This window comes from Clupea harengus, chromosome 21, assembly GCF_900700415.2.
Source record: "Clupea harengus chromosome 21, Ch_v2.0.2, whole genome shotgun sequence".
Lineage (NCBI taxonomy): Eukaryota > Metazoa > Chordata > Actinopteri > Clupeiformes > Clupeidae > Clupea > Clupea harengus.
Window position 1 is genome coordinate 8,443,399 of NC_045172.1, and position 26,572 is coordinate 8,469,970.

Here is a 26,572-nt window from a genome sequence, read left to right on the forward strand (position 1 = left end):
TATGGAACATCTAGATTTTTCTTAAGAGCAAAGTAAAAAGAAGATTTGACAGAGATTTTATGTCACTGTACATTGTCTTACTTTGACTGTATGCTGTTAAGGTATACTGAATTAAATTATAACTAAATGTTAACATTACTGTATGCCATAATGAAATGCAAAATGAATAGATATTCAAAACAACAACTTTTTCTTGTTATTGACCATGTCTTGAGTTTGTACTGCTTGTAAGGCATGTTGTGTGATGTTGCTACAGCTGATCTACTCACCCTGTTGGAATCCACATGGAGCCTGGATGTGCAGGCGGACGAGGGCATGTTGAATGCATGGGGGACCAAGTACTCCTCAGCATCCATCAGGTCATCCAGGTCCTCCTCATCCAGAAGACTCTGGAAGAACTTGCTGTCGTTGGGACTGGGAAGCTTCATGCGATCATCTCCCTGAAATGGATCAATGGATCACTATGATAGATCTTATCACATGACATACGGTACACCTGTTATACCAAAGTACATCAAATGGACAGCAGATGAACCCTGACACTGCTCATACCTATAGGAGATGAATTACAGCCAACCAATAATAATGTACTTTATACAGTATCTTTGTTGATTGTCCAATCGAGTTTAGTTGATACGAGTTCCAAAGGTATGCATTATGCCAGGGAAAAGAGCCACAGAGGTATATAACAGGTGTTTAACAAACTATGATTTTTAAAAAGACAGACAAAGCACACGCTCACTGAACAAACATTGCAGGCTTTGGCTTTGTAAGGGCTTTGCCTCAACAGTGCACATAACAGCACTGGTCCTACCTGGATGACAAGGTATCGCTGGGGGTCCCGAGCCATTCGGCAAAACTCTGCAGCCAGCTCTTTAAACTTGGGCCTGCTGTCAGCGTCAATCATCCAACCTGTAGGAAAGATGAGGATAGGTGGTAAGGCTCTTTTGGCTTTGAACCACTGGGCAACATTTCAGATGTGAGTTCAGATTGGTAACATCTCTATGAGTTCAGATTGGTAACATCTCTATGAGTTCAGATGGGTAACATCTCTATGAGTTCAGATGGGTAACATCTCTATGAGTTCAGATGGGTAACATCTCTATGAGTTCAGATGGGTAACATCTCTATCAACAGAATAAAAACAAGGGCAACTAATGTTAGTCACTGTTTTGGTCAATGACAAAATCTATACATTTATAGCAAACATGATCAGGCACTGTTTTGCAGAACACTGCACATCAGTGTTTCCCTAAAAGCTGCCCAGTAAATCATCAGACAGTGATCATGCCTCCTTAAGGTGGTTCAACTGTACAGCATATCTGGAGAAACTCATGAAAATGTAAAAGATTTAACAGATGAGGAAAGCGGGGCTCCACGTGATTCTGGCACATCTGCTGACCAGAAATAGGCAAACGATTTAATGGCGCACATTTGCTGTTTTTGTTCTTTGCATAATTTCATGGGAGGGAGGTCTTCTCTGTGTCCACTAGATCCGTTTTGGGTGGCAAAATGACATGTTTAGAGTTTAAGATGCAATTGGAATAGCTGATCCTCTTTAAGCTCTCTGTGTGTTAGTATGTGTGTGTGTGTGTGTGTGTGTGTGTGTGTGTGTGTGTGTGTGTGGGAGGGGGGGGGGGGTATCTCTGACAACCACTTACATGCTTTCACCTCGCATTGCGTCTCCTCTCGTTTCCTCCCAATTAATTTCCCCTTCAACCACACTCAAACGCATTATCTAAATGAGCAGCAATTACTCGAGCAATCAAACTCCATTTCGTCTCTATCAATATTTCGCTATCTACGGGGGCATTAATGTTACAGCGAATCGAATCATAAACAACAGCTCACAGTCAACATGTAATTAGAATTAATGCATCTAATCTCGGACCCCCAGTTTTTTGTTAGCGTGTGCTTTTTGCCTGAGCTTCGTTTAGCCGACAGAGTGCGTGCAACGCTTGACCAGTCTACTAATTTCGTTTTCCCCACTCTTTTCTTTCTGCAGCAGAGGAGAGAAAAGGCGGGTCACGGTGCTAACAGCAAATTCTTGTGTGCAAACACAGAAACACAGGCGGGGGTGAAAAGGTGGACATGAAATGTCGGAATGGGGTAAGGTAGTGCCAATCTCGGGTTTGTGTGTGCAAGGGTGTGTGTGTGTGTTTGGGGGGGGGAGAGGGCAGTCTGTTAGGCTTGGGTGAATATATAAGAGGAGCAGGTCAGGAGCAGGTGCTGTCTTGCATATCATCTGTTAATTAAACTGTGTTGCCTTACTCGATTACAGAAAATCTATGAATCAGGGATCACAGGGCATCGGAAATGCAATCTTGACATTGGATGAGGTTTTCATAATAAATCTTATTTATCAGACTTGAGTTTAAGTTTAAACAGTTCCTAAATATGAATAATTTTGGACACAAACTATGACAATGCTAAAGTGCAAAGCTTTATAGAACAAAGCAGTACAACACATTCTAGTACCTGACATGTTTTCGTCACAGGAAATTAGTGTCAGTATTGTTAGAATTGGTCAGTATTGGTGAAAACAGATAAGATGCCTTTTTGTCAAAGCCAAATACTCAACTACATCCTTCATTCTATGAATGTTACAATGAAAATATGCTGTGGATTTCTATGCATGGAGAGGAAGGAAAAAATTGCTCATACATTTGACCATGACCATGTAGACGTCTATGGTGCAGATAGGAGGCTGAGGCAGACGCTCCCCCTTCTCCAGAATGTCTGGGATCTCACGGGTGGGGATGCCATCATATGGCTTTCCTCCGAACGTCATCAGCTCCCAGATAGTCACTCCTGTGCAAGAGATGGGACATTCAGCTGGTGAGGCTAACTTGGTTTCCTCAGAAGCATTAAAATAACCGATTTAAGTCAAATTACAAAATAACATAAAATTAAATACAGGGATTTCACAGAGATAAACAACTCAATTCAATTAAAATCTTGTGTAGACACATATTCATTATGTAGTTATCTAATGTCATAACTGGGAATGTTTGATAGACCCTAGGCCTTCGTCAACTCTCCCTTATGTTTCTAAAAGGTGAAGTTTGATCAGTGAAGCCAAACTGGTAACAACACTCACCATAGCTCCACACATCACTCTGATGGGTAAACTTCCGGTAGTGGATACACTCCAAAGCCATCCACTTAATCGGCATCTGTACAAAATCAGTAATTTCGTTAACTGTTGTGTGTTGTTAATTAGGCATTTAGTTAATTCTTTATTAGTCACATAAGTAATTATAATACAATGTTAATTACACTGTTTTAATACAGAAAGTCACAACACAAGCTTGGCCAAATAGTATTGACCCACTGGGGGCTGGGGCTGTCTGCTCTCGCAGAAGTTACCACTTTATAGTTATAACTTCCTCCAGGTGCTTTTGTTCATTGATGTTAGTTTCCCATTGGTTTGCATCAAATATGGGAATTACTTTTCTGAGATTCTGGTTAACATGGATACCGCATTACGTTGGTGTAGTATGTGTGTTCTGCGACAGTTAAAGGTTCTGTCCTGGAATTACTTTATTTACTTTCAAAATTAAGATGGAAATCCTTGTTGTTACTGAAGGTTAAAGACATAAGAGAAGCAATAAAGAAAAACGGATGATGTGAAACATTAATTTAGTTAATATATTACAACACATGAACCAATGGATGTAGTACACTTTTGCCCAGAAATATTCAGCTGTCAGTGGACAAAAGTCCAACTGAGAACCATTTATGTGTAATTGCACTCACCAAAGATAACTGCTTGACCAAATTGCCATTTATGACTTTTACCAAATTAAATGGTCTTATCTCAGAGGGTTTATTGAGATGGGTGAAAAATCTTTCCTTCATTTAAAATGAATTTGCCCACACCACCGACCTTTCCTCCATCTGCATTGTACTCCTTCTCGTCCGCATCCAGAAGACGAGCAAGCCCAAAATCCGTTATCATGATATGATTGGGAGATTTCACCAGAACATTCCGGGCTGCCAGGTCCCTATGCACCAGCCGTCTCTCCTCAAGATACATCATGCCCTATCAAAGGTGACATGACATTAATAAATCACTGTTTTATTGTTTCTCTTTTCAGACATAATGAAATGGATTACGTTCATTCATTCAGCAGAAGATTTGATTAAACTCTCCTTCGTAGGTGGGCTTACAGACAATGCAAGAACAAAGAGAGACATACATTAAGACTTCAATTTAATATTGTCCTATATAAGTCTTATCAACATTTTAAATTGTTGGGGAGAACTAAAAGAAAGAGTGTTAATGTCTTGGCTAAATCACTTTTTGGAGACAAAATCAAGAAGACTTTTATATGACTCAAATACTTTCACTGCATATTAAACAACTACAATGAAAAAAAAAGAGAAGACAAATGGTATGCACTACGACCAAAACTATGAGTAATTGATCATTTGTTAAGGCCAGCACCAAGTCTGTCAGCTTTTAAATTATTATAAATGTACAAGTAAAAATAAATGAAAAACACAAATAGACCTTCTTTATATGAAACAAAATTAGATGACATTTCACTGTTGAAGAAATTTGATTATATTTTATGCAAACTGGAAAACATATTGACCACTGGCCATAGATTTGATGTCTATGATACGATAATCAACACCCAAATGCTGTACAGCCTCAGAAACACACACATAAAGACCATGACAAACATACAAACCACATAACCATGCAAACACTACAAAAAAATAGATATGGTTCATTTATCATCTTGAAGCTCCGAGCCACCCTCATTTTAACCCCATAGTCACAGTTAAGGTGGGCATCAGAGCCCTGTCCTGGGACATTTTCATCCAAAACCTTTTGAGAAAGTCTGTAAATCCAGCTGACACCTAATCAGGCTGTGTGGCGGTGTTAGGGCCAGGGGGGTCATGCGTCTCACATACACCATCAATACACCATCCCACCAAGCTCACTCTCATCTCACCCTGCCAGGGTCACCCAGCCAGCCTCACCTTCATCAAGGGCTCTCTGTGTGATTTATGGCTTTATGTTAATCATTGATTAAAATGCAATTACCTGGGCTTTGAGAGTGGTAAAAAATAAAACATATAAGAAGAGGAGGAGAGAATTACAACCGGCACTATCATGAGTGTGTACATGTATGTACCTCTATATGTGAATATGGATCGGGTGTATGAATATATAACTGCATATGAGTGTGTATGTCTGTTGGAATGTGGATTTGTGTATGCGTGTATCTTTGTGGCTAACCGAGATAGATTGTGTGTGAATGTCTGTGTAGGTGTGCACATGAGTGTGTGAGACTCCATGAGTGAGATTGTTGATTGAAAAGAACAAAACATTTGAAAGTGTTTACCAGACTGGAAAAAAGGTTGTCTGTGGAGTCAATGAGCATCAGAATATCAACCTTTCATTAGGACTGCACTGTGCAATTTTGTCAATTTTAAAGACAATTAGGCAGTCAGGAAATTGATGTCCTGCCAGCCTGTTAATGTTAATTACGTACGCCAGTGAGCAAAGACGCAAATTAGATGCCGGGTAGAACTATACAGAAATAGACACGTGGCCAATTGTCATTTGCTGCTCGATGATCTACTGGTTGCCACCACAAACCACAGTCTAAACCGCAGCTATAGCACAGGCTGACGGCCATTTTGTATGCCATTAGAGATGTTAAACATGATGACGCCAGGTTATATGCTGATCAATAAACGTCCGGCGTCAGGTGATAGCACCCCCCACGCCCACGCCCTCTCCGCAAAGCACTTGTGCTTATGGCGTGTGAAGTACTCCCTACAAGCTATCCATTTTTCCCTGGAGGGAAGAATCATTGCCCGCTTAGAAATACTTATGCAGCAGCGGCGGGAATAGATGTGTGTACGTATCAGGCATGCAGACAAAAGCTGAGTCAAGCAGATTGTGCTCGAATGAATTTTGTCCCGCAGCTGTAGCAGCGCCGCAGACAAATGTGCGGATAAATCAATAGGGCAGGCGTCTGGCACAGGGCATGGGCTCTGCCCATCCATCATGCCACCGCTGCTCAAGCGCCGCTGCACACAGATAGCCAAACGGGCGGGCTCTCGCTAGCGCCTGTGAGTACCGACTGAACACATGGGCACACATACACACCCACACAAGTGCGAACGAGCATGCGAGTGCACACCTCGTCACAGACTCGCCCCTCCTCTCTCTCACTCTCTTAAGCACTCACTTATACGTCCCCTTACCAGTCAAACACACATATAGGCACGCTAAATATCTCCTTTGGCACACACACACACAAAGCAGACACACACAGAGCACAGCGTGTTTTCTGCTGAAAAACTATTATTTGGAAAAATAATTACAGATTAAAGCAAATGCCAAAATGTGAAAATGCCTTTTAAAAAAAGCTTTAGTTATAATCAAAATTCTTATTGTGTCTGTGTTAACTCATTTTTCTGTAGAGCTTGCAGCATGTGAAATGAATGATGCTTTAACCAAAAAAGAACAGAGTACTTCACAATACATAACACAACCCATACCCATTCATGCAATGTAAATATACGGCTCCAGAGGCTGCTGCATTAAAACGATGGAAGAAATCTGATTAGCACAAAAAGCATTTGCTTAACTCTCCTCGCGGAGAGAGGGAGCACGGAACAAGGACCCCACTTGGACATGCCATGGCCGGCTGCCAAAACAATTACAAGGGAAGGGGACAGGCCGGAGCGAGAGCAGCCAGAGAAAGTGTATTTAAAATAGATTACTTCTGGGGCCCCGGCAGGCGATCAATAGAGATGTTGATTACAATGAGCCCAGAAAATGCCCGCGCCCAGTAATATTTATCCTCCACGTCTGCTTCAGAAGAATTAGAAATCGATGGCGCATATAGCCCATTAATACACTTGATCCGCTAGTGATAAAGCAATGAACGGCACAGCGAAAAGAGAAATGTTAAATGAGCACGGCCACACATTCATTAACTTCTGGTGACAATAAACACATTGGGCTGGAATGTAATGGGGCTAGCATCCGCCCGCCTGTTCCGTGGGCTGCAGAGTGTTTTGATCCTTTTGGTAACATTCGGTGGGGGTTGGATTGGAGTTACGCCCTGTGCCCGGTTAGCGGAGGGGGGTGGAGCAGAGGGGGGGGGGGGTCTGTCTGGCATGACTGTCAGAGGCAGCGCCTCTTCTGTGCTTCACCATTCATGTGTGTGATTCGTGCGTTTCCCTGACTGACAGGAGGCCAGTGATACTGCTGGCTGGGGATAATGTGCTGTGACTGCCTTCACGCTGTCTGCCACGCTGATAGCCGGCACATGCACAACTACACACACTCTCTCTCTCTCTCACACACACACACACAAACACACTATCAGACACACATTCACAACAACACAGACACAGACACACACATGCGCACGCAGACGGACAGACACAAACACACACACACACACACACAAATACAAACACACACACACACACGAACACACAAACATACACACACACACACACACACACACACACACACACAAACACACACACACACACACGCACACCTACACCACAGGGCTAAACACCCATAACAACAACCCATTAATGTACCCATGACCACACTTACACAAAGACCAAACCTGACAGGCATGTCTAAATAGATAGATATAGTGATCGCGCCTTTGCCTGAGAAGAAAAGTAAATATCACTATAGGAATATCAGTATAGGTTTTTATGGTATATGGGGTGTGCATGCTTAGTCTTTTTATAGTTGTAGGTCTGTAGCGCTTACAAAGAAGATGATGTTCCTACCATGTTCCTAACCTTCTCAACTGCCATGAAGTGTTAAATAGTCTATTGATCTTTCAAAGCAAGCACATATCTTCACGCTAATGGCTAATGATTTTGACGCTAAAAGCACTTAAAAAGAGTGTAAGTCACATTGTTCTCAGTGGGCTCAATAGTAACAGAGATGTTCAAAGCATGCTCTACTCAAAGCTTTGTTTTGACAGCAGAAAACTGTACATGTTTTGGTTTGTGGCGCTTCAGAGAAGAAAAAAAAATTACTCACGTACCGAACAGGTGGCCGTGAAATTGATCTATGACAGCTTTGACAAACGCTAGTACAAAGCACGGCGGCAGTGTTCATTTAACAAGCTGCTGCATGAAACCAATCTGATTCAGCGTGCATTGATTTCCCTTCAGCTGCTAGCTAGTCTGAAGCTAAATTTTGACAAGGTTTAGCATGTGGAAAAAGAAATCCAGAGGCTTTCATTCTAAATATATCCAAAAAAAGAAATAACCTAGGCATGCCTATGTAGCTCACACTTTGAAAGAGGAGGGAATACATGAATACATGAAACATGCATTTATTTACTATAACATCTCACCAGGTGAATCAAGGTCTGTAACCAACTTTACTCCTACACCTTGTAAGGTTTGATTTTTTTCATGGGATCTTCACAGGCTTCCGATCACTTGGATGTAAAGTCCAGTGCCAGGATATGGCCATGTTGGAATGGGATTGGACATGATTTGAAGCAAACTAGATTAGATTTGACACTCCATCACAAGCCCCAGTCCAAGATCTCCTCTTCTCCTCTGCCTTCCCTTCCCTCTGTTTGTACAGCAGGCGTGAGTGTGCAAGCAGGCCTGACTGCATCATAAAAACACCCAAAACTCCAGCGCCCCAACTGCTGGTACAGCTGTTTAGCATAACAAGCCTCTGTTTACTCGCATACAGAGCAGGCTGTGGCTGGGGAAGCGGGCTGGCCGCCAACTCCTGGGGTTGTGTGTGCTGATCTTCCAGGATCTCGCCGGCCCTATTATGCCTGCTTTTCTTTTTTATTTATTTATTTTTTTATTTATAATTTTTTTTTTGCTTGCCGTGTGCTTTAATGGAGGTTAAAGTTTCTCTGGAGTGGAAAGAGGCAGGCGTTCCCTTGGCGACCTATTACACCACTTTCTCAGCACCCCCCCGCACACACACCCACCTTGGCTGGGGAAATAACAAAAATTATATTTCACATGAAGACCCGAGGCTAATTAGAATGAAAAGTGCACACGTGGAAGAAAAGGAAGAAGGGAAACAATGAAAAAGGTCTGCACACACTACACTCCCACTTGCAAAGGAGAGGGTGGGTGGAGAGCACAGTTAAAGAGAGCGGAGGGTAAAGGGCGGAGAAGTGACCGGGCATCCAGGGGGAAGCAACACTGGGCAGATGCAGTACACGAGGAACCAGAGAATACGTAGTGCTATTACAACTGACTAAGACTCGATCTTTACCGAACCCACCTTAGACAAAAACATGCATACATATACATATATTTATACTATACACATACATATATGTGCATAAATACAAATGAACAACAGGGAAGCCATCAAGCTGGACTACAGAGCCTTATAGGGCCAGCAATATTGCATGGCATGCTTCACTGCAGCCACAGAGGTCAGTCTTATTTCACTATGGCTTAGTGTAGTACAGCTCAACAAATACACTCATTTTCTCCTCCTTTTTTCTACACTGTGACTCACAGCAGTTCATTGGGATTCCCATAGCAGTGTAAGCAGTATCGGAAGAAATCTTTTTTAATGTGCTAAACATGTTGATAACGTCTAAACGCCGCCTTCAGCATGTTGGCAGTGCCTCTAGGCTGAAGGCTAATCACTTTTACAACCAGCCATATGGCCAGTCGGATCAAACGCACATAACCGACTCAGCTCTGCACACTGCAAAGGCAAAGCCACCTGCCTGTGATTCTTGCCACCATCGACAAAAATGAACGATTGCCTACATCTTGCCTCGATGCTTGTGAAGTACCACAAGAGCACCTTTTTGGTTATTTTCTTGGCTGTTCCAGACATTCTCTTTGCCAAAAATGCTTGCATGTGATTTTGGTTCGAGGAGAAAGATCAGGTTCGAGGCGCTGGGAGGAAGCATACTGTAGGGGTAGGTAGATGTTACCTTGAACATATTCCTGAGGCCAGCTGCTGTCTGGTTCCTTCCTCTGTTTAATTTTATTCAATTTATTTAATCCCTGTCTATGTATGTATTTTGGACTATTCCGTTATCTTTATTTGCTATTATATTCATATGTGTCTCTTAATAAGTCGTCTCACTTAACTGTAAGAATTATAGTAGTTAATTGTACAAACCAATTGACAATCCCAATGTTCTTATTAGCATTAAGTAACAGTTAATATTGAAATGACTAAATTAGTGTATGATGTTCATGTCAATTTCTAGGGTCAGATCAACCTAATTTATGCTCCAACGAAATCCAAGGCTGTTGCGGGAGATGTAAGGCTCTTAACATTTCACCCCGTAAGAAAAAGTTTGGTGGGAGAAAATAAACATGTTAAAGAGGAAAAAAAGACTGTTCTCCTTCTGAGGCGTTTGGCGGAAGACGGCTTTCAAGACTAAATGAAACTGCATTGGACCTGATAAGGAGGCGTACAATGGGCCCATTCAGCCAGCCAGCACACTGCGAGGTCTCATTCAGACTTCTGTGGAGTGTGTGTGTGTGTGTGTGTGTGTGTGTGTGTGTGTGTGTGTGTGTGTGTGTGTGTGTGTGTGTGTGTGTGTGTGTGTGTGTGTGTGTGTGTGAGGTCTGTGTATGGATTTGTGTGTGCCTACGTGTGAATGTGTGTATGTGTTTTCGTGTGTATGTGTGTAGTGTGTGCATGCATGCATATATGTTTGTATGTGTGTGTGTGTGTGTGTGTGTGTGTGTGTGTGTGTGTGTGTGTGTGTGTGTGTGTGTGTGTGTTTGTGCATGCTGATACAATTTTGACCAGCAGGTTATTTGGGCTTCTTCACACACTCCCTCAGACACACACCCGCACCTGGGGGCATCCTCACTTAACCAGACACACATACTCTCACGGCACATTACTCCACTTCCAATGTCAAAAGAAAGCAATTTTATAAACGCTGTCTGCAAATGCAATATTTATGAAGGCAATGTAGGGTATGGGTAATTTATACATTCTCGTTCAGAGTTTCTGTGTTACTTAAATCAACCCGGGCTGGTGTATGAAAACAACTGCGGAGGGAGACATAAGCAATTTTAAACAAGATGTCAGTGTTCAAGGGAAGAAAATGGCCATGCAAATGTTTAAGCTCACAAGAGATCTCCCTCGGTGTTGTTTGGGAGCAAACCCGCGAAACCCGCGTCTTAACACACAACTAAACGGAATTTATTATGTCTCACTGTTTTTTTTGGATTTTGCTGTTTTGCATGAAATGGCTTCGAGCACAAATGTAATAAGAAAGAAAAATGGCAGAGATGGTTGACCTCTCCCCATCTTCATCATTGTCATGTAGCAAGGCTCCTCTTCACTTCCCAGGAGTCCTCAGACTGACAAGTTATGTCATGTTGGTTCCTTACACTCCCCAATGGCCACAGCTGGGTCTTCATCTTACCCTCTCAGGAAATTGAACAGATGTGAGATTGATAAGGGACTACTGAATGGAGCAGATCCTCTCTCTCTCTCTCTCTCTCTTTCTCTCTCTCTCTCTTTCTCTCTCTCTCTCTTTCTCCCCTTCAGACCGGCTACACAGACAAGTGGCTGTCAGAGCACCTGACCCTCCTAGTGTGAGTGTGTGGGTGTTTGATGGACATTGACATTAGCACAAACAAAGAGCCATTGACAGTCTCTCAGGTAAAGATGCATGAATATCTGTGCTGTGTGCTTTTCTGCTCTGTACATATTACTGGAAATGAAGATGTTTGGGTAAATACTTATCTGTGAGTGATGTATATGTGTTGTGTACACTGACAGAAGAACACACAGAGACACTAACAGCCTGTCAGGTGAAGAGACAAGGAGGTGTATGTGATGCACGTGTGTCCTGACACATTTGTGTGTTCCTGTGTCTTCTGTACCTGGGTGTGTGTGTGTGTGTGTGTGTGTGTGTGTGTGTTTATGTCGGGAGGTATTGACAGGAGCGCACGCGGTGCTGCTGACAGCCCTAGGGGCGAGGAAGCGGGAGCGGGAGCGAGATCTAATCTGACGCTGTGGCCCACTGCGTTCGGAGTGCACAGGTGTGCACGGAGCTGTCACCACTGCCTTATCACGCAGAAAGCAGTTAGACTGCGCTAATGCACGGAGCCGTTCTTGGCTAATGACGGACGCTAACTGCCACGTGGGCCTCCTGTGGTGAGATGAATGGCAGTAGCATCTACCGGGGGAATGATCACTTTCGTGCCAGTGGCACCCCCTCCCCCCCCTTTTACTATCTGGGTTATGGGATGTTTTCCAGTTGACAACAGTTGAATAGAGAGCAAGCTTTGGCTCCTCGTTTGGAGGCAGAACAGAGAGAGCCCCAGTTTGAGAGTTCCAATGCGGCCAGAACAATGCCCTCAAAAAACTGAAGCCTAATTGTGTGAATTACTTTCCAACATTAAAATTTAATCCAACTAAAAAATCATTTTGGTGTGAGATAGGAAAGATTCCTTGTTTGTTGTGGTGGCTGTATGGCAAACTGTTTTACCCAATTGCCAGTAAACTTCTTGCAGTGTGTCTCACCCAGCCCAGCCAATAGGGAGCGTCTGAAAATGAATTTCACCAGCACAGGGAGCTGGCTTTAGCGATTGATTATGTGCAAACCTACTTATCAGCGCTGACATTTGTTTGAGGCTTCCATTATTAACAGCGACCGGGCTTTGACCCAGGTGTCAAGACACCCAAAGTGTCTGAAACGGGACGCACTTCATCCTCTCTCTCTCTCTCTCTCTCTCTCTCTCTCTATCTCTCTCTCTCCCTCCATCCATCCCTTCTCTCTTCCCTCCACCACCTCTTTTGCTGGATCCACACAAAATGTCACTCCTCCAGCAATAAAATGTTACCCCTGCAGAATTTACATGAGTAAATGTCAATAATCCCACTCAGTTTCAGACGGTGTTTCGGAAAACAACCTCTCTCTCTCTCTCTCTCTCTCTCTCTCTCTCTCTCTCTCTCTCTCTCTCTCTCTATCTCCATTTCCCTTTCCCTTTCCCTTTCCCTCTCTCTCTCCAGACAGGGGACTATGTGGGAGGCGATGCTCAATAGAGGACGTCAATCAACCTCTCTGGAGGTAAGATGCTGATGATCACTACCGTGCAGCTCCTCTGAACAAGCCATAAAAACAGATCCAGGACATTTTAATGCACTCCACAGTACATCCTCCTTCACAATCGATTGGACTTTGTCAAAGCTTAAGGCGAAACAAACTGTAGGTGCTTTTCTATGCATCCATTCCATCAGGAGGTACTGTATTGATACAGCAGGTACTGTACATAGGAAAAAGCATGTGACTGAATGTGTGATTTGTTTTCTATTGAGGGCAATGTCTGTGGACCTTGTTACAAGACTTGATTATAAATTAGATGCCGTGAAAAAATAAAGAATTCAAAAGGAAATGCTGGTTATAGGCTGTATATGATAAAGTCATGCCTTTTATGGTTGTTGATGTTTCTCCTAATTTCTCAAATGGATCTCATCGAGCTTTTGTTGAGGCAAGTGAGAGTGAGGTCACGGCAGATGACTTATGAGGGGGCCCGAGGTGTGACAGAAAATGAGGGATGACAGTTATTCTCTCCCCGTGATGCATTTGGCACCATGGCGGCGTATGAAGTGACACTCGTTCTGACATCACTGTTGCGACTCTAAGACCCCCCCCCTGCTATGCAATTATCTGTGAGTCTGAGGCAATGTGAGTGATGCTAATGCACCTCAACCTGCCTTCAGAGCTCATGGACACAAAGGGAGAGAAGTGGAGAGTGTCTACAGATGAAGCTCAGTAACGTAACGCAAAACGCTCAATGGTGACACGGACCCAAAACCCCTACAGAGGGCGCCATAGATAAAAACGGTTGTGTGCCTTTTGATAAGACATTCTCTCTAACTTAGCGCAACAGAATTGGGATTAACATACAACAGGACAAAGCATCCTCACAACAGCTGCAAATTGTAAAGTACTTCTTGAAATCATCACACTGGTTTTACATTAGCATACTTGGCTCTTTGCACTACTCAAGCAGGGTGGAGAGAGATAGAGAGAAAGAGAAAGAGAGAGAGAGAGAGAGAATGCAAGAAGGAAAAAAAGAGAGAGCAACTACATAAGACTGCGCCTCTGCGCAAGAAATCTTCAAATACAAACAGCACTAAATCATTAATAAGCTCCTGGTCCCAGCAGAGCCTGAGAGTGTGAGTCTGTGGCTGTTTGAGTTGGGCCCTGCTCTGCTCCTCTCCCCTCCGCTCCTCTCCGCTCCACTCTGCACCCCTAATCTGTGTGCACGATACCTCAGCACTTTTGCTTTCTCGCTGAGAGAGGGGGGACCGCTGTGAGGTGACCAATCCAATCAGACGCCTCAATCCCTGGAATCTGACGGCGAAATCCCTGACCTCACGCCTCCATTAGTGACTCTGATCCGTGTAGGTAATTGGAAGGATCCGGGGCTTATCTACATATCCCTCCTCTCCTCCCGCTTCTTTTCACCTTCACCCTGTTTTTCTTTTTCTTTTTTTTTTCCCAGTTGCGCTTTTTTTTCTGCCTTTCATCCCACTCAGCAGGGTGGTGTGGAAAAGCTCTCTGCGGTTAGAGCTGGATGAGAGTATTGTGGAGAGAGAGAGGGAGACAGGAAGAAAGAGAGAGAAAAAGAAAGGGAGGAGATTTCTGAGAAAAGGACAGAGGTAGAGTTACTGTTACTGGGGCATTTTGCTGACTGCTGCAGGAACACTTTGTGTGGATTGAGCCTCTAGAGTTCCAACTTATTGTTGTAGGAAGTATTTGTCTACCATTAAGAATCACAATAGTGTGATGTATGTGATGTTAATGTATATGTCTCTGATGCTTTCAGTTTTTTTTTAAGTAGAAGCCTCTACCTCTCTCTCCCTCTCTCTTTGTCTACCTCTAATTCCCTCAAGAGACAACACTGGGGCTTCCACGCTGCACTAGGCAGTAGGGATGTACCTGAATCTGAAACATTATCCGTGCAAGCATAAATAATGCAGTGGAAACAGATATTTCTTCTACCTGAAGTTGCTCATTATTATTCAGAGAAAAAAAACAGATCCATGATTGACATGGGATTCAGACAGTTTATAAAACATAGTTTACTTTAAAATAAAAATACAAAAGAGAGAAATAACAGTACAGGGATGTGGAAATATATTTCATAATTAATCACATGTTAATATGAAATCAATTGAATGCGTTGGAGGGGCAAAGCATTACATTTCCAAAGAATATTAGGTTAGAAAATACATTTGCCCGATTTAAGGTGACTTCCAGGTATAAACCATTCCAAACCAAACCAACCAAACCAACTTCGAGTCCACCATCCAAATACAGAAACAGAGACAGACAATGTTGTTGTCTGCACAGATACAGATACTGATGATGTGTCCGTACACCTCTACTAGGCAGCTCCTGTGAGAGACTCATTAAAAAGAAAACGTGTGGAGGCATGAAAACCCTCTCCAGGTGCCAATCAGTGCTCCGTTTTACACTGTCTTTATCTTGTAAACTACTTGGAAACATGCTCAAACTTTATTAGCGGTCTTGTTGACGAGACAAACACTCCTGGGAGTGTTGCTGCATAAGCGGTGGAGTGTGTGTGTATGTGTTTGTGTGTGTGTGTGTGTGTTTGTGGGTGTTTGTGTGTGTGTGTGTGTGCAGGTCCATGCCACATGAGGTTGTTCAGCTGCCGGCAACAGATGGCCTGATAGGTCAGAACACTCAGTGGAAAAGTTTCAGCACGGCGAAGAAACCGAGGGGAAAAAAACATCAGCAGTATCAAGGGTTTAAAAAAGATGAGTAAAAAAACTGAAAATGAAAGGGATTCTTTTTTGAATGCAGAAGCTGAAAAAGAGATCGAGAGGGGGAGAGATGGATCGAAAGAACAAAAGAGACAGAGCTAGACATGGTGAGTAAGAGAGGGAAAAGAGAGAGAGAGAGAGAGAGAGAGAGAAGAGAGTCATAGAGAGAAATCAAGAGAAAGAGACTGTGAGGGTTCAGGACAGTGGGAGAAGTGCAATAGATGGAGAAAGGGAGGAACAGAAAGAGAGAGAAAGAGAGAGAAAGAAAAAGAGACTGAGATGGAGGAGAGGAAGTCAGCAGGACCCTGGGCTGTTCTAATGAGGCTAGGAGAGTGCAGTTTGCTCAGCAGGAGAGTGCTGCTCATCTGTGTGTGTGTGTGTGTGTGTGTGTGTGTGTGTGTGTGTGTGTGTGTGTGTGTGAGAGAGAGAGAGAGAGAGAGCGAGGGAGAGAGAGAGATGGTGCAGGGGGGGTGACACAGAGGTGGTCTAAGCTCCAGCAGACTAGATATCCACTGCTGCATGGAGCCCCGCAAAGGCCCCCAAGAATATGTAAATATTGGAGTGCAGAGAAAGAAAAAAAAAGAAGAAGAAGAAAAAGAAGATGGAGGAAAGAGTGAAAAACAGAGAAAAGAAAGTAAGGATCACTCAAACTGAGGAGCCTCAATTGCTCCCCTCACCATTTGCTGACTCAGTCACCACGGCACGCTGAGACAACAATGACGCAGAAACAAGATGGCAGCCACAGACTAATGCCATAAGGAGGGGAAGAGAGGCTAAATAAATATCAGCCATATTTATCTACTTTGTAAAAAAGACTTCTCCTCACTTTCCATTCCGTATGATAAATAATATACATAGAGAGGAAATGACACGTCCAGGCTCCATAATCATGAAAAAGCAACGACGCACCAATCAGAACAAGGCCTCACCCAACCACTGAGGCAAAGACAAACATGTCAGTCAAGTGTCGTAGTCAAAGCAGGTTGTGTGTGCAAGCTTAGAGGGGAGGGCTTTGAAGAGAACACAGAAGAAGTTTCTCTGCCTATTATATTTCAAAAACAGCTAACTTCTACCAAAAAAAAAAATCGCTGACTCTGTCTTTAATTCACACCTACTGCAGCAGTGAGAGACAGAAAGTGACAGCTGTTGTGCAACACCCACATCACACACCCACTCAACTGCCACTTTAGTGTAATGCTCTCTGGGCACACGCATAGGTCCCTGAGGTGCAGAAGGGCTCGCCATGGCAAAAGCCTGGTACCCACAACCATAGCAGCACTAGACAGGCTAACTCACTGAGGCCTTTTGCTGTTGTGTGCCGTTGTTTACTAATACTGTCGGTTACTGTTGTGTGTTATTCTGGTGTGTGTACTGCTGATGGATGTAAACGTATTGTTGGTGTGTGTGTGTGTGTGTGTGTGTGTGTGTTGTTGGTGCGTGTGTGTACCGCTGATGGATGTAAATGTGTTGTTGAAACTCCTTGTTATGTACAGTGCTGTGGAAAAGAATTCCCCCCTGGGGGCAATAAAACTAACTGACTAACTGACACAGACCGTGACATAAACAAGGCACTTTTTTTGCTCCGAGTGAACACAGTTTGATGTGCCTATGACAGATCTGGGATCAGTGTCACTGACGATGCTCTTCTGACTAGTGTGGCGACTGTGTGTGTTTGCTGGGTGGCACGCTCTCCCACTCAGACCTCTGCCTGTTAGTCCTTGAGCATCACTGTGCCTCTGGGATGGGAACAGATTGTCTTCTCTGGTTTATCACTCCACGTCAAAGCTAATATGGAGAGAGAGAGAGAGGAGGAGAGAATGGAAGGAGAGAGAGAGAGAGAGAGAGAGAGAGAGGACCGAATCGTCTGTAGTGCCATGGTGTCTCCATCCTTCATTCACTGCTCATTAAAATGCATCCCAAATCTAATTATTCCATTAATATACTATTCCGTAATGGATTGGCAAAGTGGAGACAAGGGGAAGAGGAGGCGGCCGAGGAAGTATGGAAGAATAAGGGAAGGGGGCAGGGGGGGTGTGGGGGGAGGTGGAGCGGCGTCTTATTTCACAGATGCCTGGTTTAGCTGCTGAGAGTCGATTTTTTTTAATCGGGGGGAAAGTCCCGACAGTTCATCTGCAGGCTTTAAATATATCTTCCTAATGCGCAACCCCTCCCTCTGGTAGCTTGAGCAGGTCTCTCTATCGCTCTCTCTCTCTCCCTCTGGTGACTTGAGCAGGTCTCTCTATCGCTCTCTCTCTCTCCCTCTGGTGACTTGAGCAGGTCTCCTTCCCTTTCTGCGCCGGCTCTGCATGTGCGGCACAGGCTCATGCCCTGGAAGAAGAGTCACCCTGTGACATCCTGCCAGCGAGACTGGGACAACCAGTGACAGCAGGAGCATGTCTACAGGGAGAATGAGTCGCACAGCCAGAGGGTGTGTGCGTGTGTGTGTGTGTGTGGAAGTGTGTGTGTGTGTGTGTGTGTGTGGAAGTGTGTGGAAGTGTGTGTGTGTGTGTGAAAGAGAGAGTGTGAGTCAAACAGAAAGAGATGAAGAAAGACAGACAGTACGTGTGTGTGTGTGTGTGTGTGTGTGTGTGTGTGTGTGTGTGTGTGTGTGTGTGTGTGTGTGTGTGTGTGTGTGTGTGTGTGAGGGGGGATATGCATGTGGCATGATGTATATGTGTACTTGTGAGGAGAGAAAACGAAAAAGAATGTATGGATGTCCACATGTGTGTGCACGTGTGTGTGTGTGTGTGTGTGTGTGTGTGTGTGTGTGTGTGTGTGTGTGTGTGTGTGTGTGTGTGTGTGTGTGGATAATGTGGATAACTCTATGTTGTACTCAAAGGAATTTTTCATGCCTGAGAGTGTGACCTGAATGGGTACATGTGGAGTAATTGTGAGTGTAATGTTTATATGACTCACTGTGAATCTAAGGATGCCTATGTGTGAGCGTATGTGCATGTACTAGACATAACCCTGAGAAAGTGTGACACGTGTACATGTGCTTGTGTGAATATGCATTAGTGAGTGTGTATGTGTGTGTGTATGTGTGTGTGTGTGTATCTGGGTAAATGTGTATGTGTGTGAGTCTGTGAGTGTGTGTGTGTGTGTGTGTGTGTGTGTGTGTGTGTGTGTGTGTGTGTGTGTGTGTGTGTGTGTGTGTGTGTGTGTGACTGAGTGTGTAAGCTGCTGCCGCTGCAGGGTCAGCGTGGGTGGGGCTGTCACCAGAGGTGCTCTTTGGCTCCCAAAGAGCTTGCCTTGATTAATAGGCACCATTAACTCTGTGCCCAAAACTCCAGGTGATAAAGCGGCCCTGCCTGTCTCCTGCTCTCAGCTTATCAATTTCCAGCACATGGGTCACATGACAGGGTTACAGCGGTCATGCCCTGAGCAGGCAGGACAAGGTGAGAGGGAATTGTGGGAAATGGAGTCCTTTGCCTTGTGTGGAGGTGAACAACATCGAACTGAAAACTCCTTCCAGAGAGATGGAAGTGGTGCTCCAATTCCCATGTAAATAATGCAAACTAAACCTAATTAATACAGAGCAGCATATTCTGTCGACAGGGCTTATGCATTGTGTATATCTTCGATCTGTCATCATCTTGACTATAAACATTATTAACCTAGCATTGGAAAAACAGATACTATCTTGTAAAACATGAACAGCAAACTGTTGTTTTAGCTGCATAGGCAACTGCTGTTTTATTAGCCCTTGTGGATACTGAGTTATAATTGTTCATTTAAAGCAATCTCACATGGTTCCAAAATATTACTTTAACCCAATAATCAACAACTGTTTTTATTATTATTTGTACCTAGGGAGGAACAGGAATAATTTGAGTCAAATGAGAATCATTTGAATAATTTCAGTAAACCCCCAGAGAAGCCTCACCACACAGATGTGATCAGGCACAGCTCTGACATACACCAGGCTGACAGTCAAATGGACGTTTGTTATTTGACCAGCAAATGGCTGTTTAACTCCTGCTCCTATAACTACTCAAGCGTGATATATGTATCTGTCTAGCATAACAGGACACACCATGTCAACCCCCCCCCCCCCCCCCACCTGGAGAGAGCCATGAGAGCTATGAAATCTCAGATGTCAAATTGAATCCAATTTCAGCAATGAGTACCTGCTTTAGCAGTTTGTTCCAACTGCTCATTTGAATCATCAGTCACCCAGAGGAGTCGCAACACGAACTAGTGGCATTAGCCCCATTAGCGTCTCTCTTATTAGCGCTCGTCTTCCCACTCACGCCAACTCTAGGCGCAGTCTGTTATGGCGCTATTGGAATCACACTCCAAAATAAGGAGTGGGAGATTTTTCCATGTGGACAACCGAGTGTGGAAAAACTCACCGTCTGCAACAAGAGAGAGAGAGAGCGGCTGGTAAGCCAGGATTTAAAAATGCCTCCACTATTTTACCTTGGGAGTCTCTCTCTCTCTTTCTCTCTCTACCTTCTCCATGTTCTCACTGACATGATGCAAGAATGTAATAAAAACTGTGGTTTTTAATCAAAATATTCTAAAAAATGTCAGCAAACCCTGAAACCAACTGAGAATGAAAAAGAGTCGCTCTAATGCATTGGAAAGCCTTTTCTTGTCTTTCTTAATTCTGCATTAGTCTGTGTGTGTGATTGTGTGTGTGTGTTTGTGTGTGTGTGTGTGTGTGTGTGTGTGTGTGTGTGTGTGTGTGTGTGTGTGTGTGTGTGTGTGAGTGTGTGTGTGCTTGTGTGTGTGTGTGTGTGTGTGTGTGTGTGAGTGTGTATCTATGTGGGTGTATCTATGTGGGTGTGTGTTCTCGGATGTCTATACAATCTGTGAATTCTCCCCAGAAAAATCTCGAAACAGGGTTCGTGCGGCGTGACCCGGCGCGAGGAGGAGCAGTGGCTCAGGAGGTTGAGCAGATGTCCAGGGGTCCGAAGGTTCCTGGGGCGAGCCGGCCTCCTGCAGGGGCTGTTGGAGGTTACCTGACCGAACACCCTGCACCTCCAGCCGACCCCAGCAGCAGGAGACAGGGGCTCTGCGTGCCACCCTCCAATGCTGAGAGCAGCATGTAGCTCACTCTGAGTTCAAAGGTGCCATCGATTTATATATAAAAAGGATTCTTCAAAACAAGTTTATTTTGTCGTGGCTATAAACCCCTGACCACCAGAGGAGCTGTCTATCATCTATATTTGCATTATTACAGTAGTGTAACGATAGCTGAGGGACAGGCTGTCACAACTTGCCGTAAACAACCTGAGGTTTTCATAGGTGCTGATGCACAAGCATTTTTAAAGCATTTGGTCAACTGATAAAGAAAAAAAACCCATCCTTACGCATTTTCAACAAAAAAATGAATATGCTTTACTTTCAACCAGGATAATTCAATAAACGTGACATTGATGCCAATTGTGTTGAAACAGAGCTAAATCACACTGCATTAGGGCTTAATCAGATCAGGGCTGTTTCAAACCATATCCAGTCGTTACGTGGTCCACTGTAGATCTTGTGCATAATATCATAGACCATGGATCTAGATGCATAATGAACCATCTAAGAAGAACACACACACACACACACACACACACACACACACACACACACACACACACACACACACACACACACACACACACACACACACACAGATGGCCCAAGAATGTTCCTCAGCAGGAGTGTATCAAAACTGAACAGAGGCACTGAGAGCCAGTGATGACTGCGGTCAGTACTATTAAAACAAGCGAGCCTGACTGAATGTTAATCAGGGAGGCTCAGGTTGAGACTGCACCACCCAGGCGGTTTAATATGTGGCGACTGAAATGCACACACACACACACACACACACACACACACACACACACACACACACACACTAGACTATGTCTAGAATCAGAATACTCAAGTCTTTTTTTAAGTAGCACTTAGCTGAGCAGAGGGGTTATGTTTGCAATTTTTTACTCAAAGCCTCAAGACGGTTCATTTACCAATGTAGCTCAACTTAACGGGCTTATAATCTGTTTTCCGTTGGCATTTAATGTTGCAGATACCAGTGACCTGGCAGTAAGTGAGCCTAGGGCAACAGGCACTCCAACCATTTCATCACATAACTACATGGTTTGCAGTGCTCACAGACTGGCAGTACTTCCAACCTTTTTCAAGATGTCTGCTCCTTACATACCAGCTAGGAGGGATCAGGTGCCAGGATGGGTTATGAGCTCCAGTTATGATTCCCATACAGTGAGACAAAGCAGGATGTCCATGTCACATCCGAGTGAGAGATATAAATCTGGTCCTGCAGTTTATTCTGTCCTATATTGTCTCAATGACATATTTTAAAGCTAATAAGAGACAAGTGGAGAGAGAAAAAAAGTACTCAAACAGAGAAAGAAAAGTGGGAATAAACTGATGAATGTTATGGCAGGTAATAGAACTGCTTAAAAAAGATGATAAAAAAGAGATGGAAGGAAGGAACGAGAACAGGAGTAAAATATTAGAAGGGGGAAGAAGAATAACGAGGGAGTCTCAGAGCTGACAGAGACAGAGAGAGAGAGAGAGAGAGAGAGAGAGAGAGAGAGGGAGAGAAGGGAGAGAGAGAGGAGAGAGAGAGAGAGAGAGAGAGAGAGGATAGGAAATGAAGCACACCACGCAATCCCTCAAAACTCCACGGGTGGGCTCCGTACCCAAGAACCATGTGCTGGCTGTTGCCAATCTTACACCGGGAGTGTGTTTGAGGAGGGCCAGCATATTGAAGCCTGCAGACCACTGTCCCCTTGCACTCACAGTGGGGGGCCCCCTCCACTCACAGGTGATTTACAGGGCCGCTGCCTTCTGGATGGGGCCCGGGGTGAGAAATCAAACATGGGTGCTAATCGCTAACCTCCCGCCTGTGAGTCTCCCCCACCCAGATCAGCTGGTAAACAATATCCACAGGAGCCCACAGGAGCTGGATATATAAGACCCAGGACAAAAGACTGATTGAGTGCTCTGATTATTCCACTTATGTCAACTGCCACAGGCTCTGCTTGATGGAGAGAGACTGAAGGGGATCAGGTTGTTCTGAGGGAGTTCATGATAGGGCTGCAAGCCAACACAGTCCACATATATTTCACACACACACCTTATTAACAGTGCGATATGAAACAGGAAAAAGTCAATTACAGCATACTCATGAGGAAAAGGGTACACCTCTGCACGTGCGCACACACACACACACTCACTCACAGAAACATTTACAAAACAAATACGACCCCCAGATGCACCTTACCTTGGCAATCTGGACACACCAGTTGAGCAGCAGCTGGGAGCCGATGTTGTCCTTGTGCTCGTGCACGTAGTCCAGCAGGCATCCGTGCGGCATGAGCTGGGTGACCAGCTGGATGGTTGGGCTCAGGCACACGCCCAGTAGACGCACCAGGTGAGGGTGCTCCATGCTGGCCATGATCAGTGCCTCCTGCTGGGCAGAGATAGGACCAGTGAGTGAGTGAGTGGTTGGAGTGGGGCGAGAAGAGAGAGAGAGAGACAGAGAGAAATAGAGAGAGAAAGAGAAAGAGAGAGAGAAAGAGAGAGAGAGAAAAGGTGTGGTTACATTCATCCCCGAAAGCAGACGTAGCGCTTCAACGAGTCTTTACACGGTGCTCAGCCAAGCTGGTAATGAATTTGCTCTCGAGCCTAAGAGCGAAAGGCTAGGAGTGAACAATGCCACACTGAAAGCTGGGTGTGTGCGATATGTGTGAAGGTGTGCACGTGTGTGTGTATGCGTGCGTGTGATCGATGTGAATGTGTGTGTGCGCATATGCGATATCCGTGAAGGTGTGTATGAGTGTATCATTTGAATTTTTCTTTTTTAGCCCAAACAGTACACAGCCTTTTGAGAAGAGCGACAGAGCAATACTCAAGGAAACTGAGCCTCACCTTCCTCTCACCTAAAGTAAAATGAGATATTGCCAGGCAGCTGGTAACTAGGTCTTCTCAGCAGGGGAGAAGGATTCCTCTCCTATTTTAGCAGCACTAAATAAAGGGCTGACTTGTGGTTGCCATTTCAAATCCCTGGGATAATATTATGAGGCACTGACAGAGGTGTGTGAGTCTGTGTGTGTGTCTGGGTGGGTGTGTGAGTGTGTGTGTGGTGTGTGTGTGTTTCACTCATCTCTCTGAGTAGACCTGACCTCCATTACGGCGACTGACCCTGCCCATTCTTCAATCGCACTGCTCACTAGATCTAGGTCTACGCTTGGAGAGAGCCACAACTACAGTGTGTCTCAGAGAGAGAGGGAGAGAGGGGGAGAGAGAGAGAGAGAGAGAGACAGAGAGAGAGAGAGAGAGACAAAGAGAGAGTGAAAGAGAGAGAGAGAAAGAATGCATACTTGCATGATTCCAGCCATACTTACATTTTACATGTCAAGTGTGATTGCAAGTTGAAAATTAAATGAATGCAAATATAAATGCAAATGAAAACATATGTGAACAGTTTAGGAGAGATAGAGAAGGACAGAGAGAGAGTGTGAGAGATGCCTTTTGTATCTATTTGTTTGTCTTGATGTGTGCGTGCGTGCATGTGTGTGCGTGTGTGTGTGTGTGTGTGTGTGTGTGTGTGTGTGTGTGCGTGTGTGTGTGTGTGTGTGTGTGTGTGTGTGTGTGTGTGCGTGTGTGTGCGTGTGTGCAAGTTTGTGAGCGTGCATTTTAGCTGACTTATTATCTCATTTCTACCCTCCTTAATCCCACAACACCTCACAGCATTGGAACAATGCAAACAGTCAGCACTATGTCTATATGACTTGGCCCAACACAACACTGCAGATTTCCGTTTCTTCAGAATGGGGATATCATATCATATTATGCACAGATTTGTACAATAGAGTAAACATGTGTTTTTGAAAGTGTGGCATTACGGTTGACGGCATTAGTGTCTGTATTTTTTTAACGCTGGTGAGGTATGACAAACAACAACTTGTGAGCTGTTGTGCTTTATTATATTAGATTTCCTCACTAGTCCACTGAGCCAGCCAGCTGGCATGCACTGAGAAATCACGCTTTGCCAATCCACGTATTCATGAGTTAAGACTGTTAGATTGCTCTAAATGGCTCTGAATGGTATTTCAGATAATAGATACAGCTGTTTATCAAGCGTATTATAGGACATTGTTCAGCTCATGTTACACACACTGTAGTGTAGACTATATTTAATCTGCTTTGGGAACATTTTAACTAGGATATCATATTTTGTTTTATTTGAAATAGAGGCCTGCTAAGTAAAAACGCAGGGAGCTGGAAATCTAGTATGATGCAATGGCGCTGTGATGTTCAATTGTGCTGTCACTCGTACAGAATTGGCTTTTTGTCATTGTTTATTGATATGGAGCACATCATGGGAGAATCATCTTCAGACTTTGAACAATGACTAAAGCTTTAGCCAGGAGGAAGGGAAAAACACAGGAACAGGTGCGGCTCCCTCCAAAAGCCTGTAAGTTTGGGTGCTCAGCTCAACAAAAAAAAAGAAAGAAAAATCCATTTCATCATTTCCCAAAGGAGAGAAAAGAGCAGTGCTCCTCCAAAGCTGCAAACACACACACACACACACACACACACACACACACACACACACACACACACACACACACACACAAAACACAAACACACACGTCACCTAATTCCAACACTATTCATTACCTTGTGCCTCGGGCTGTTAACACCTTTTGGCATTGCACCATCATCAGTGCATGCATGTAACGCTAAGACGCATTAGCCGCTTAGGGCAGGAATTTCCACTGAGTATGCACAACATGTTATCAATTCGATCATAAAAGCACCATTATCACGATTATATCTTCAGACACAAAGCCTGAGATAATACAAGATCTCCCTCTGTGCTCTGTATCCTCATTGTTCCGGTAAGGCTGAGGCAAGCGCTGCCAAGATCATAGGTTCAAGTCCCTGAGAGCACACGCACACTGATACATAAATGCATCAGTGTCAAATGCCAAGGCGAGTTGTTTTGGATGAAAGAATTGATCGGATGGTTGAATGCAAATGCTTTTTTCTTTCTTCCCACCAAAAAATCGTATGAGTCTAATCCTGGCTCACTCCAGGGGAGCCCAGGCATACTTCCCGGGGAAAAAAAAGGATTTCAATGCAATGGACAATAGCCATTGTGCAAAGTAAACTGAAGATCCAGCCTGAATACCTAACACCTTTTGAATCTCGCAAGCATAAAAAGATATACGGAAGAATAAGTACGGGTGGTTGACAAGAATTCTCATCACAACATTCTGCTCAGGTCAAGTCCAAGTCTAAGTCAGTTTGTGTGATATGGGTGACATTTTTAGAGGTAAAGGTATTGATTTGAGAGGATGTTGCCACGTGATAAACCACTCGAAAGTGTGGAGTGTTTTCTTCATCTCTACGTGAGTGAGGCAGGACTCTCTGACAACTTGTGCTACCAGAAGATCACATCAGATAGCGTAATGACAGTCTTATCAAAGGTCCCGGAATTTGTCTGACATTGATATGGACAAGTTGGCAGGCGTTCGGGGGGGGGGCCTTGCTCTGCCGTGGAGGCTTCTGCTGCCGCACCGCCATCTGCCAGGGGGTATGGCACCGTAGCAAGGCGGGCGAGAGGTCTCCAGTGTGCAAACACTGCTAAACGAGTAGGCTTTCCAGAAAAAAAAACAACCAGGGGGATATTAACGCGGGTCCCAGGGGAGCTCACAAACAGAGAATAAAAAATGAAGAAAACATCGATATTATGGAGCTGGGGAATCTGCGTCTTCCGATAGGTTGCTGCGGGACGCCAAGGCATCTTTTTTT

At 44.3% G+C, this 26,572-nt stretch overlaps 1 protein-coding gene across 2 annotated transcripts in view; it reads right to left on the reverse strand.

Moving 5' to 3' along the window:
- Nucleotides 1-26,572, reverse strand: part of LOC105896610 (receptor tyrosine-protein kinase erbB-4-like) — a 251,884-nt gene that overhangs the window by 8,759 nt on the left and 216,553 nt on the right. The window contains exons 20-25 of one of the 2 annotated variants that reach the window (XM_031558871.2): nt 23,034-23,219; nt 3,890-4,045; nt 3,101-3,176; nt 2,665-2,811; nt 815-912; nt 270-440 (exon numbers count right to left, since the gene is read on the reverse strand). In XM_031558871.2, coding sequence (XP_031414731.1) covers nt 270-440; nt 815-912; nt 2,665-2,811; nt 3,101-3,176; nt 3,890-4,045; nt 23,034-23,219 — 834 coding nt within the window. Of the gene's footprint in view, nt 1-269; nt 441-814; nt 913-2,664; nt 2,812-3,100; nt 3,177-3,889; nt 4,046-23,033; nt 23,223-26,572 lie in introns of both variants that reach the window. The other variant, XM_031558870.2, reaches the window with a different exon arrangement.